The 14,908-nt window shown below is 43.4% G+C and overlaps 1 protein-coding gene across 1 annotated transcript in view; it reads left to right on the forward strand.

The window, feature by feature from the left end:
• LOC137644063 (ras-related protein Rab-27A-like) overlaps positions 1-14,908 on the forward strand; it is a 57,882-nt gene that overhangs the window by 25,848 nt on the left and 17,126 nt on the right. Inside the window, exon 4 of the mRNA XM_068376966.1 lies at positions 6,576-6,688. Within this exon, the coding sequence (XP_068233067.1) occupies positions 6,576-6,688 (113 nt within the window). The remainder of the gene's footprint in view (positions 1-6,575; positions 6,689-14,908) is intronic.

Below are 14,908 nucleotides of genomic sequence, written 5' to 3' on the forward strand. Positions count from 1 at the left end.
GTCTGCTTAGCAACAGCTAAAAGAGTCAGTGAGATACACGCCTTCAGCAGGAACATCGGATTTTCATCTGAAACGGCTACATGTTCCTTACAGCTTGGTTTTCTAGCCAAAAACGAACTCCCTTCTCGTCCTTGGCCTAAATCGTTCGATATTCCAAGCCTTTCTAATTTGGTTGGAAATGAACGAGAAAGAGTCTTATGCCCTGTTAGAGCTCTTAAGTACTATTTGAGACGAACTAAATCTTTACGAGGGCAGTCAGAAGCTTTATGGTGCGCTATTAAGAAACCTTCTTTACCTATGTCGAAGAATGCAGTTTCCTATTATATCAGACTTTTGATTCGAGAAGCTCATTCCCATCCGAATGAGAAAGACCATGCTTTGCTGAAGGTAAGGACACATGAAGTTAGAGCTGTCGCAACTTCAGTGGCCTTCAAACAAAACAGATCTCTGCAGAGTATAATGGACGCAACCTATTGGAGAAGCAAGTCAGTGTTCGCGTCATTTTATCTTAAAGATGTCCAGTCTCTTTACGAGAACTGCTACACCCTGGGACCATTCGTAGCAGCGAGTGCAGTAGTGGGTGAGGGCTCAACCACTACATTCCCCTAATCCCATAACCTTTTTAATCTTTCTCTTGAAATGTTTTTTTATTGTTGTTTTTGGGTTGTCCGGAAGGCTAAGAAGCCTTTCGCATCCTGGTTGATTTGGCGGGTGGTCAAATTCTTTTCTTGAGAAGCGCCTAGATTAGAGGTTTTGATGAGGTCCTTTAGTATGGGTTGCAACCCTTCATACTTCAGCTCCTAAGAGTCGCTCAGCATCCTATGAGGATCGCGAGGCTCAGTAAGGAAGACGTACTTAAAAAGGCAGAGTAATTGTTCAAGTCGACTTCCTTACCAGGTACTTATTTATTTTATGTTTGTTATTTTGAATAACTGCTAAAATGAAATACAAAATACTTAGCTCTTAAATGTAAACATATAATGCTGGTCTCTACCCACCCCCCTGGGTGTGAATCAGCTTATATGATCACCGGCTAAGTTTAATATTGAAAAATGTTATTTTCATTAGTAAAATAAATTTTTGAATATACTTACCCGGGGATCATATATTAAAGGACCCTCCCTTCCTCCCCAATAGAGACCCAGTGGACCGAGGAGAAAATTGGTTCTGTGTTTACTTGGAGTACTTGAGTACCTGCGCGACAGATGGCGCTGTTGATGTACACCCCCTACCTGTATAGCGATCGCTGGCGTATTTTGTCCTTAGGTTTTTCTGTCGGGCAGCAGAGCTGACAGCTTATATGATCACCGGGTAAGTATATTCAAAAATTTATTTTACTAATGAAAATAAAATTTTTAGAAAATTCTGAAATTCTGATGTGTTGCAAATTTTATGTTAAAGAAACACACAACAATATATTTTATCTTAAAGCCATACAATACTTATTTCTGCCCATTAATCTCCTTATTGTTTAAGCAACCTTTATTTTCCATCATATCCAATCAACATTTGCCTACATTTGTGGCTGTGAATGTTCCCAAGCTCAGTTTTTTGTCTAAGAGAAAGAGAAAGTTTTGGGATTTAATGCCCGTGCTACCTGGAATCACAGCTATATGTTAATTACCCCAACACATTTTTTAAGTGTGTAGCACCATTGCTATCCATATCCGTAACGCACCCTATTCTAAAGCATTATTTCTCTGGTCATCAACAAATTCATGTGTACTGTAAATTTTACAGTTTGGTAGGTACTTCTATTATCTGTGTCATCCTCAAGTTATCTGGCTTGGTGATATTTCTGACCTTTTCTGTTCCTCAAACATCAAGGATCTGAATGTCTTGAAAATTTTATTACTGTTTCCACAGAGCATTGATAAAGAACTCTGAAAAGTTAACATGAACAGCAAATACACACACTATTCAAGCAAGGCAATTCAGTATCTTCATCAAGACTGTAGACATCATCCAGAATAAAGGAGTCGGTTACCTCCAAACATCAAACACATACAGGAGAGAGTACCTAGTATGCCTTCTAGATACAGTAGTTGTATGCCTCAATCCCCAACTGATCACCTCCAGCGAAGAGGCAGAAGTTACTATTTAGTCCCTGGAACGAGAGTATATTTATGGTTGTAGATGGAAGTGAAGGCAATGTCCTTAAAGGGACAAGTAATCATACTTTGTGCATTTTCCAGAAATTTTAGAGATCTTGGCTTGGGAAAATAGTGGATCTATGGCTGTTAGAAGTTGTCAAGGTTGAAAACAAATCTTGCTTTTTGGAGTAAAGTTACTCTTTATGCAACCAGTAGATGGCAGGACATACACTGGTGACACTAAAATATTTAAGGCTATAAAGGGGGGAGAGTGAGGGGAGGTAGGTGTAGTCAGGACTGAACAATCACTTGCTGTTTCAAGCTTGGGGCAACACGAGGTTAACATCTGATTGTCGACCGCATCCCGCTGAACGAGTTTTAATAGGAAAGCCCTGTTGGGATGCAGACAGCAAAATTCCCCTGCAGGGAGTTAGTGCTGTTAGTACACCTCAAACAGTGCACTCTAGGTGTAACTTAAGGGCTTTGCAGTTTCTTTTTGGACACAAGCTGCACTCAATTTTTAGCCTTATATTATGCCTCCATTCTTGCTTCCTTCCTTCCATTTTGCTGGCAAGTTTGTTAACTTAGCTTTTGTACTGCAACTGTGAGATTTTCCCCCCAGCACATGGGTGCTAAATAACCTCCCAAGCCCCAGTGTTGGTCCTGGCCCAAATTCATAAATCCAGTCCAATTCATCAGCAGATTCCTCTCAGTTGACTGGAAGAGCCCTGAAGTCAACATTAGGTTTCTTACACCTTTTAGCATTTTACCACTCATATGAGGCTAGCTTTATTTAAATCAACTACCAATCACTGTAGTAAGTATAAAAAGTCATCAGGGAGAAGACATTTTGCTCCTATACAACATACAAACCCTTGGCCTTTAATTAGGGAGATTGATTAAGTGTGTTTTGGAGATGGTCGTTAGAATTTGTTAACAATGGGTTAACCAGATGGTGAAGGTTAAAGGCGAGGAACCCCGCACCCTTTCCCTACTGGAATAGCTCACTTTTTATTCAGCTATTGATGAGTATAAATTACTGTCAACTCCTTAGCAAACTTTTTCATTTTCTTTTTCTATTGCAGGAAGTGGATGTGTTGTTGGAGTTTTTGTGATGGAAGGTCAGCAAGATGTTCATGCTTGCTGTGGGAAGGGTGACTGCTGCAACCGGTTAATGAGTAAACTGGCTGTAGATCCACAATACCTTTGAGTGTCTTATTAGGGGCACAATTATTTGCAATTATCTTTATATGCCAAGTGCAGGTTGTGGCCACTTGAATGAAAAATGCAAGCTAAGCTTTTTCAGTGGTCTGTCTTGACAATGCCCAAGAAGACACTGAAAAAGTTTTAGCTGCTTTAGTTTCCTTGGGGAGTGCGACTTTTGCTGCTGCCCTTGTGTATATACCCCTGGCTTAATTCCTGGCGGTGTATGCGTCAAGAGTAAGAATTCTCGGATCTGCATTGGCAGGCTTTTCAGGCTTTGGTGGTGTTTAGGTTACCCCCAGTGTTTGCCGCACCCCTTCAGAAGCTGGGAACTCTTCACCTATCTCTGTGCAGACTACTGATGACAATTTTAATGTAAGGAAGTCTTGGGTTTCCTTAGGTCTTTCAGGTAGGCCCTTTATGAATTTTGTGATGGAGCTTGTAGCTAAGGCTATTACTACTCCAGTTCCTACAGTGCCATTATCCCCTGTATTCCTGGTGATGCCGCTGGTGAAATGTGTGGTGGTGCCTCCACTGTCAGGGACTTGATGGTCCCCCACTCACTCCTAAAAGGACTATGAAAGCTTGGAGAGTGGCTCCCGTCATGATTCAAGTGGTGGGCACTTCCAGGGAAGAAAATGAACCATCCAGTTTGGTTCTAAGGGGACTACTAACCCACCAAGCAATCAATCTCCCCAATTAAAGGATGAGCGTTTGTATTTCATGTAGGAACATATCACAAATTCTTAGTCATTTGTATTTTTCCTAGCTATACAAACCTGAGTCCATTAATCTAACTTCCCTCCTCCTCAACCGCTCCCTCTTAAGTACTGGGTGAAAAGGTAAGAAGTGAGCTATTCCAGCTGGGAAAGGGGTGGGGCTCCTCGTCCGCACCCTTCACCAACTGGTTAACCACTCATTGACAAACTCTAACAATCATCTCCAGCTCACTCTGAATCAATCTCCCTAAATGAAGGCCTCAGGTTTGTATAGCTAGGAAAATACAAATTACTTTAGAAATTTGTGATTTTCCATTCATGGGCCTCAAGGAAGCATGCTTTCATGTTCTGGTTTATCAGTCCTTAAAGAAATAACTTTACTTTGTTCTGATGGGGGAAAGTGTTCCGGTTTCAAGTGGTGTGTTTCAGTGTACACATTTACCATATGGAGTCTTTACTTAGACCTTGTCACCAGTGGTACATGGATACATTGTAATGAAATAAAGTTCTGAAGATACCTGGGTGACTGACTGATGGTAGCAACAGCAGCAGTATTTGTCTATCATTTTATGTCCTCAATTTTAAATCAAATGGACTAAAAACAAACTTTTTACACAGTTGCATCTTATTTTGACAATTCAGAAGTTTTCCATTTCTACCATCAAGGGTTGTAGTTCTTCCCTCTTATAAAAATTTCAAATTTTATGACGATGTGTTTCATTCTGCTGTTTGAGGAGGATCCTTAATGGACACTGAAACCTCCATATTGGGACTAGATCCACAAGTGTCTTACCACTCTACGAGGAGTATTTTCTGGTTTTCACAATTAAAACAGTCTTTTTGCTGACATTTGCTTCTTTGTATTGGGTTAGTGAGATTCCTGCTCTGTTGGGAAAGCTCTGTGCATTAGAGGTTAGAAATTGTTGGGTTTGTCATCTACTTGTGACTTTATAACACAACACCCAAGTAACAAGCATCCTAGACAGCACTTTGCCATCCCTTCCTTATCTCTCTTCACATGTAACAAGGATAACCTTATATTCTATTCAGTAAGGGTTATAGGGGACACTGTGTAAAGAAATAGGTTCAGTATTCCTTTTTTCATGATGTGATAGGAAGTAAGTAATGATGACTGCAATTTCTTATTGGCTAAACGGGCTATCCTGTTAGCCTACTATTGCATGTCAGATGGTGAAGCAAAGTGTGTAAGAGTGCGAGTCCTCTACATTGGCACCCTCTCCACATCTAATGCTTTTACAAATTACATGGATGTCTTCTATTTTAAAGTGCAGGTACCACATATATTTTTATTTCACGAGATGTCACACACAAAGTGTTAAATTTATTTGTATGGTCCATTAGTTGGAAGCATGCTAATTTTTACCCTTTTAGGAATGATGTTAGGGTTTATCACCTTCCACATTTTCTATATTTTATTCTCATTTATTCATTGAAAATAGAGAGACCAGCTTCTAGGATTACAATGATCTATGTCTATTGTGATTAATGGAAAATATGGTAAATCTGAAGAGATCTAACTAGTACAAACATCTTGCAGTACACACAAAGAGTTCATCAAGACTATGAACAACACTTTTGATAAAAATGTGAATGATGGTTGATAATGAAGCAAAATTGAGGTTTTATATCTAGTATTTTCTTGCAAACTATCAGTGATATAATAAGTTCCCTCATTCCAACCCCGTACATTTCATATCCTTATTCCAATACAAAAAAAAAAATGAAGTGGATGATTTGTGGATACCTGTAGCTTCCGATAGTGCTTGTGTTATTAGACTAACTTATTTCTATCTGTTAGTCAAAAGACTGAGGGTTAGGGATAATTGTAACATGAATAAATTCATGTCTCATTATCTGCTGACCAGGATAGTGGCAGTGGTGCAAACTTAATATCTGAGGATAATGGGAGATGACTGTACTGTATATACAAATTTAAGATTGATAATTATGTATAAAAATACTACTGTAGTTTTGTGTTATGTACAGTAATGTTTCAGAATAAATTATTGTGGTTAAAAAATTGTTCCAAAATTACTTATTTTAGTGTTATAGAATATTTCAGAATAATTTACTTTTCTGAATAATCAATATCATTAAGATGTGCTGATAATTTGAAGATAGCTTAGGTTTCATAAGAGTTATCACTTTTTATAGAAAGTGTATCGTTTAAGATTTTTGAGAATTTAATGTATTGTTTCTTGTATTCCGTCTTGAAATAATCAAGCATGTAGTCTTGGGTGAAGTTTGTGTTATGGATAAGTAACTTGTAATTACGATTTAGTAACTAGTACTGTATATTTCTTGCACATAAATTTAAACTTTGTTAAAAACAAGAGGATATGAATTTTTTATTATTTTATGTTAAAGTTTGGAGGTCAGTATTAGCATTTACTGTTTGTAAATAGTGTCCTTCTAAGTCACGATGATTTAAAATAGAATATAGTTCAATAATTGAAAGATCATTATTGTAAATAGTTCAAATAAGTTTTTAACTCATACTCATTAAGTATTGAAGTTTTATATCATTTGTTTTTTACAGACACATGCATACTGCGACAATCCTGATATAATACTATGTGGGAATAAAGTGGACTTGACTGACCAACGAATTATATCAGAGCAGCGAGCAAAGGAAGTTGCAGAGAAATTTGGGTAATTATGGAAAAGATATTTTTGTTAGATGCACTGTATTGATCAAGTATTTATTCTGTAAAGTATATAGCATAGAGGTAATTTTACAAATACAGTATAGAAATCCCTCAGCTATTAAAGGTGTTATGTTCCAACACCCTCCTCCGCAGTAGCTGAAAAATTGGTGAGTACGTATTGAAATCCATGGTATAAATTTTTCATTATTTTTATAATTTTTTATACATTTTTATTGTCTCTAAATTTAAGCTTTTATAAACCATCCCAACACTCTTATAAACCTGTTATACACTCTTTAGAAATTGTTAAGCTTAAACTTACTTTTACTGTAAATACTGTACATCCTTACAAATACATAAATGAAGAGATTGAAATCAGAACAGTCTCCATTGCAGATAATTATGTAAACTCCATCTTTACAATGGCCCTTTTTCAATATTAATCTTACCCGATGATCATGTAGCTGCAACTCTGTTGCCCGACAGAAAAAACCTACGGTCGGGATACGCCAGCGATCGCTATACAGGTGGGGGTGTACAACAACAGCGCCATCTGTCGAGTAGGTACTCAGGTACTTCTTGTCAACAAGAACCAATTTTTCCTCTGTCGTGCCACCGGCAAGACCTACTTGATACGCTGTTGTTTCTGGAGTTGATTTCACGCTTTTTGGTGATGTATTCTCTCTAGATATTAGCTTTCGCTGTACAGGAGTTATTATCATTACCTTATCAAGCTTTTTTGATTAGTTTTGGATTAATTGTTGACGACTTTGATAGATTTTGGATTCCCCCCTTGGCTAATTCAAGATGTCTGACCATACTCAAGTCCCCAAGTACAGGCAGTGTAGCGCTAGGGACTGTTCTAGGCGTCTTCCGAAGGCCTCTATAGATCCTCACACCGTTTGTTCCAATTGTAGGGGTAAATCCTGTCAATTGGAAGATCGATGTGAGGAATGCGCTGGGCTTTCGGAATTCGATTTTAATGAATTCCTTAAGAATGCACGTAGGCTAGAGAAGGATAGGATCAGGAGGAGTTCGTCTCGCTCTTTTGATTTTTCCTCTCCCCATGCCCCTCAACCTATTCCTTCCCCTGTAGTGGTGACTCCCGACCCTTCTACTAGCTCTCAACCCTCGATGGCGGACATGATGCGTGCCATTCAGGCTCTTGGTGACAGAGTGGAGTCATTAGCTAATGACCGCAATCAACTCTTGGCCGATGTCAAAGAGTTGAAAGAGAAAAGTGCAGTGGGAAGTGTAGTGAGTGCAAGTGCGGTGAAAAGTGTCAGTGTCAGTGTTACGCATGAGGGTGCATCTGTTCGTGCCAGTCGTCCTCCCAGTCCGGGACCTCTTGCAAGCTCCCAAGCCCAGGGGAGAAGCAATGTCGAAGGACCAAAGGGTTCGACAGGCCTTGATCAGCGTACAGATGTACCCTCAGTGGTTGCGGACGTATCTTGCAGAGATCGTCCCATCCACAAACAGACGAGTGAGCCCATTCATTCCTCGTTTGTGGAAGAAGTTTCTCGGCAGAAACGCTGGACCAAGGTCTCACGACCTCTCAAGCGCAAGGTCCCTTCCGAGCGAGTCCAACGGCCCAGGTGTAGCCACTGGGTCAGTTCGGACTCGCCGCAGTCTTCCGAAGACTGCACACCTCCCAAGAGAGGTAGAGTGGTTCCGCAGCAGGCAATCACTCCGTCTGTTGCCGCACCAACCACTGTAGACCCTAAGTGGTCTATGCTGCAGTCTATGCAGACTCAGCTTGCTTCCTTCATGCAGGAGTATCGTGCTGAGAAGGTTGACACTGCACCTGTTAACCTACAACCTGCCACGGTTGTGCGCTCAGCAGACACTGCGGCTGCCTGCTCCCACACTCCGGCTGTGAGAGCTCCACCACCGATGCGCAGTCGACCCTGCCAGACGCATGTTGACGTTAGCCGACGTGCGGCACCCTCCGTTGACATGCGTGAGCTACCGCATCAGCAGTGGGAAGGTGCTGTCAAGCTGCCGTGTTTTGACGCAATGCGGCAGTCTCAGCAACCCACGGCAGTCCCCACCACGCACCATCACTCCGCTTTTGTTGTTGCCAGCTCTCAGACTGACCAGCAGCGGCATGATGTTGGATCCAGTGCAGCTACGCATGCACCCGTGCTGCCGGATTCAGCCGTTCAGCTTTCTTCTCCTCCTTTGCCGCTTCCTCCTCAGCATTCGGATGAAGGAGTCTCTGATGACGACGAAGCTGCGCATTTGGACGATCAACACTCCGACATAGAGGAACCCAAGACTACGCCTCCCTCCTTAGACTTAAGGAAAGTCCTTGCCCTGTTTAGGGAGTTGTATCCGGACCAGTTTGTGTCTGCAACCCCGCGCTCACCTCCCTCTGAGTTCGCTTTAGGCATGCAGTCAGCAGCTCCTGCCTTTACGAAGCTCGTACTCGCGCGCTCATCCAAGAGAGCTTTAAGGGTACTGGGAGAGTGGTTGCAGTCCAAGAAGCAACTTGGGAAGACATCCTTCATCTTTCCACCGACCAAGCTTGCTTCCAAATCTAGCGTCTGGTATGCCACGGGAGAAGATCCCGGCTTGGGAGTTCCTGCCTCTGCCCAGGGCGACTTCTCAAGTCTGGTAGACTCTCCCCGCAGGCTGGCTATGAGACGCTCTAAGATTTGCTGGACCTTTTCGGACATGGACCATCTTTTGAAGGGAGTTTTTCGTGCTTTTGAGATCTTCAACTTCCTGGACTTGTGTTTGGGAGCGTTAAGCAGAAAGACCTCCCCTTCGGATAAGGACTCTGCCATGCTCATCATGTCATGCATGGACAAAGCCATTCGGGATGGGTCTGGCGAGCTTGTGGCTTCGTACGTGTCTGGAGTTCTTAAGAAGCGAGATCACCTTTGCTCCTTCTTGTCTGCGGGGATCACACCATGTCAGAAGTCGGAGTTGATGTTTGCTCCGCTTTCCAAGTGTCTCTTTCCGGAAGAGCTGATCAAGGGGATTGCCGCCTCGTTGATCCAGAAGGATACCCATGACCTGGTGGCGTCATCCGCACGTAAAGTCACAGCTTTACCTTCCGTGCCTAGACCTAGGATGGACACACCAGCGTCTAGGTTCATTCCGCCCTTTCGTGGCAGAACCTCCAGCAGAGGAGGTACCCGTGCCGACAGTCAACGTGGCAAAAAGAAGAAGGGTTCCAAGTCCTCAAAAGGCAGAGTCTGACTGCCAACCTCTCCAGACAGCAGTGGGAGCCAGGCTCAAGAACTACTGGCAGGCCTGGGAGAACAGGGGTGCAGACGCACAGTCTGTGAAGTTGCTAAGAGAGGGGTACAGGATTCCATTCTTGCGCAAGCCCCCTCTAGCAACTACTCCCATCGACCTCTCTCCCAGGTACAGAGAGGAGGACAAGAGGCTAGCTTTACAGCAAGAGGTGTCTCTCTTGCTACAAAAGGGAGCGGTAGTCTTAGTCCGGGACCATCAATCCCCGGGCTTCTACAACCGTCTCTTCTTAGTAGCGAAGAAGACAGGAGGGTGGAGACCGGTGCTGGACGTCAGTGCTCTCAATGCTTTTGTCACCAAGCAGACGTTCACCATGGAGACGACGAAGTCGGTGCTAGCATCGGTCAGGAAGGAAGACTGGATGGTCTCGTTGGACCTAAAGGACGCGTACTTTCACGTCCCCGTCCATCCAGACTCCCAACCTTTCCTAAGGTTCGTCTTTGGAAAGGTCGTTTACCAGTTCCAAGCCCTGTGCTTTGGCCTAAGCACGGCACCTCTAGTGTTTACCAAACTGATGAGGAATATTGCCAAATTCCGGCATTTGGCAGACATCAGAGCCTCCCTCTATTTGGACGACTGGCTTTTAAGAGCTCCGTCAAGTCGTCGCTGTCTGGAGAATCTCAAATGGACTATGGATCTGACCAAGGAATTGGGTCTCCTGGTCAATATAGAAAAGTCCCAACTCGTCCCATCCCAAACTATAGTCTATCTAGGTATGGAGATTCAGAGTCGAGCTTTTCGGGCTTTTCCGTCGGCCCCCAGAATCAGTCAAGCCCAAGAATGCATCCAGAGCATGCTGAAGAGGAACCGATGTTCAGTCAGACAGTGGATGAGTCTAACAGGGACGCTTTCATCGCTGGCCCAGTTCATCGCGTTAGGGAGACTCCACCTCCGACCCCTTCAGTATCATCTAGCTGCTCACTGGAGAAAGGACATGACGCTAGAAGCGGTCTCAGTTCCTATATCCGAAGAGATGAAGTCTGCACTGACTTGGTGGAAGAACAGCATTCTTCTCAAGGAAGGTCTACCACTGGCTGTTCAGACCCCCGACCACCTTCTCTTCTCGGACGCATCGGACACGGGCTGGGGTGCGACACTGGACGGACGGGAATGCTCGGGCACGTGGAATCCGGATCAAAGAGCACTTCACATCAACTGCAAGGAGCTACTGGCAGTTCATCTGGCCTTGAGAAGCTTCAAGTCCCTCCTTCTAGGCAAGGTGGTGGAGGTGAACTCCGACAACACTACAGCCTTGGCGTACATCTCCAAGCAAGGAGGGACTCATTCGAGGAAGTTGTTCGAGATCGCAAGGGACCTCCTCACCTGGTCAAGAGATCAAAAGATATCGCTTGTAACGAGGTTCATTCAAGGCGACATGAATGTCATGGCAGACCGCCTCAGCCGGAAGGGTCAGGTCATCCCCACAGAGTGGACCCTTCACAAGAATGTTTGCAGCAGACTATGGGCCCTGTGGGGTCAGCCCACCATAGATCTGTTCGCTACCTCGATGACCAAGAGGCTCCCAAATTATTGCTCACCGATTCCGGACCCAGCAGCAGTTCACGTAGATGCCTTTCTTCTGGATTGGTCCCATCTAGACCTGTATGCGTTCCCCCCTTTCAAGATTGTCAACAAGGTACTGCAGAAGTTCGCCTCTCACGAAGGGACACGGTTGACGTTGGTTGCTCCCCTCTGGCCCGCGAGAGAATGGTTCACCGAGGTACTGCAATGGCTAGTAGACGTTCCCAGGACTCTTCCTCTAAGAGTGGACCTTCTGCGTCAGCCGCACGTAAAGAAGGTACACCCAAGCCTCCACGCTCTTCGTCTGACTGCCTTCAGACTATCGAAAGACTCTCAAGAGCTAGAGGCTTTTCGAAGGAGGCAGCCAGAGCGATTGCCAGAGCAAGGAGGACATCCACTCTCAAGGTCTACCAGTCAAAATGGGAAGTCTTCCGAAGCTGGTGCAAGGCGAATTCAGTTTCCTCAACCAGTACCTCTGTAACGCAGATAGCTGACTTCCTTTTACACCTAAGGAATGTAAGATCCCTATCAGCTCCTACGATCAAAGGTTACAGAAGCATGTTGGCAGCAGTCTTCCGCCACAGAGGCTTAGATCTTTCCACCAACAAAGATCTACAGGACCTCCTTAAGTCTTTTGAGACCTCAAAGGAGCGTCGGTTAGCCACACCAGGTTGGAACTTAGACGTGGTTTTAAGGTTCCTGATGTCAGCAAGGTTCGAACCGCTTCAATCAGCCTCTTTTAAAGATCTCACTTTGAAGACTCTTTTCCTCGTTTGCTTAGCAACAGCTAAAAGAGTCAGTGAGATACACGCCTTCAGCAGGAACATAGGTTTTACATCTGAAACGGCTACATGTTCCTTACAGCTTGGTTTTTTAGCTAAAAACGAGCTCCCTTCTCGTCCTTGGCCCAAATCGTTCGAGATTCCAAGCCTGTCCAATTTGGTTGGAAACGAACAAGAGAGAGTACTATGCCCAGTAAGAGCTCTTAAGTACTATTTAAGACGTACAAAGCCATTACGAGGACAATCAGAAGCTTTATGGTGTTCTATTAAGAAACCTTCTTTACCGATGTCGAAGAACGCAGTTTCTTATTACATCAGGCTTTTGATTAGAGAAGCCCATTCTCATCTGAATGAGGAAGACCATGCTTTGCTGAAGGTAAGGACACATGAAGTTAGAGCTGTCGCTACTTCAGTGGCCTTCAAACAGAACCGTTCTCTGCAGAGTGTAATGGATGCAACCTATTGGAGAAGCAAGTCAGTGTTCGCATCATTTTACCTTAAAGATGTCCAGTCTCTTTACGAGAACTGCTACACTCTGGGACCATTCGTAGCAGCGAGTGCAGTAGTAGGTGAGGGCTCAACCACTACATTCCCATAATCCCATAACCTTTTTTAATCTTTCTCTTGAAATGCTTTTTATTGTTGTTTTTGGGTTGTACGGAAGGCTAAGAAGCCTTTCGCATCCTGGTTGATTTGGCGGGTGGTCAAATTCTTTCTTGAGAAGCGCCTAGATTAGAGGTTGTGATGAGGTCCTTTAGTATGGGTTGCAGCCCTTCATACTTCAGCACCTAGGAGTCGCTCAGCATCCTAAGAGGATCGCGAGGCTCAGTAAGGAAGACGTACTTAAAAAGGCAGAGTAATGGTTCAAGTCGACTTCCTTACCAGGTACTTATTTATTTTATGTTTGTTATTTTGAATAACTGCTAAAATGAAATACGGGATACTTAGCTTCTAATGTTAACATGTATGCTGGTCTCCACCCACCCCCCTGGGTGTGAATCAGCTACATGATCATCGGGTAAGATTAATATTGAAAAATGTTATTTTCCTTAGTAAAATAAATTTTTGAATATACTTACCCGATGATCATGAATTTAAGGACCCTCCCTTCCTCCCCATAGAGACCCAGTGGACCGAGGAGAAAATTGGTTCTTGTTGACAAGAAGTACCTGAGTACCTACTCGACAGATGTCGCTGTTGTTGTACACCCCCACCTGTATAGCGATCGCTGGCGTATCCCGACCGTAGGTTTTTTCTGTCGGGCAACAGAGTTGCAGCTACATGATCATCGGGTAAGTATATTCAAAAATTTATTTTACTAAGGAAAATAACATATTTCTAGAAGTTATCCCCCATTTGTTCCGTAACCGAAATACAAACCACGCTATTTACACAGGGTTTACCTTTTAGCGCAGCTGAAATGGCTAGCCATTAGAATTTAACGAGGGTTTGCTGAATGTTGAGGATAATAGGGAGGCAGATATAATTGCTGTTCCAGGTGTTGAGGTGCCAGTGATGGGAGATGAGAATGAGAGAGAGATTACAATAGAGGAAGTGAGGAGAGCACTAGATGAAACGAGAGTAGGAAAAGCATCTGGTATGGATGGTGTGAAAGCTGAGATGTTGAAGGAAGGGGGTGTGACTGTACTTGAATGGTTGGTGAGATTGTTTAATGTGTGTTTTGTGTTGTCAATGGTACCAGTAGATTGGGTTTGTGCATGTATTGTACCACTATATAAGGGTAAGGGAGATGTGCATGAGTGTTGTAATTCAAGAGGTATTAGTTTGTTGAGTGTAGTTGGAAAAGTGTATGGTAGAGTATTGATTAATAGGATTAAGGATAAAACAGAGAATGCAATCTTGGAAGTACAGGGTGGTTTTAGAAGAGGTAGGGGTTGTATGAATCAGATTTTTACAGTTAGGCAGATATGGGAGAAATATTTAGCAAAAGGTAAGGAGGTGTATGTTGCGTTTATGGATCTGGAGAAAGCATATGATAGAGTTGATAGGGAAGCAATGTGGAATGTGATGAGGTTATATGGAGTTGGTGGAAGGTTGTTGCAAGCAGTGAAAAGTTTCTACAAAGGTAGTAAAGCATGTGTTAGAATAGGAAATGAAGTGAGTGATTGGTTTCCGGTGAGAGTGGGGCTGAGACAGGGATGTGTGATGTCGCCGTGGTTGTTTAACTTGTATGTTGATGGAGTGGTGAGAGAGGTGAATGCTCGAGTGCTTGGACGAGGATTAAAACTAGTAGGCGAGAATGACCATGAATGGGAGGTAAATCAGTTGTTGTTTGCGGATGATACTGTACTGGTAGCAGACACAGAAGAGAAGCTTGACCGACTAGTGACAGAATTTGGAAGGGTGTGTGAGAGAAGGAAGTTGAGAGTTAATGTGGGTAAGAGTAAGGTTATGAGATGTACGAGAAGGGAAGGTGGTGCAAGGTTGAATGTCATGTTGAATGGAGAGTTACTTGAGGAGGTGGATCAGTTTAAGTACTTGGGGTCTGTTGTTGCAGCAAATGGTGGAGTGGAAGCAGATGTACGTCAGAGAGTGAATGAAGGTTGCAAAGTGTTGGGGGCAGTTAAGGGAGTAGTAAAAAATAGAGGGTTGGGCATGAATGTAAAGAGAGTTCTATATGAGAAAGTGATTGTACC

The sequence above is a fragment of the Palaemon carinicauda genome, chromosome 7 (assembly GCF_036898095.1).
Source record: "Palaemon carinicauda isolate YSFRI2023 chromosome 7, ASM3689809v2, whole genome shotgun sequence".
In the NCBI taxonomy this organism is placed as follows: domain Eukaryota; kingdom Metazoa; phylum Arthropoda; class Malacostraca; order Decapoda; family Palaemonidae; genus Palaemon; species Palaemon carinicauda.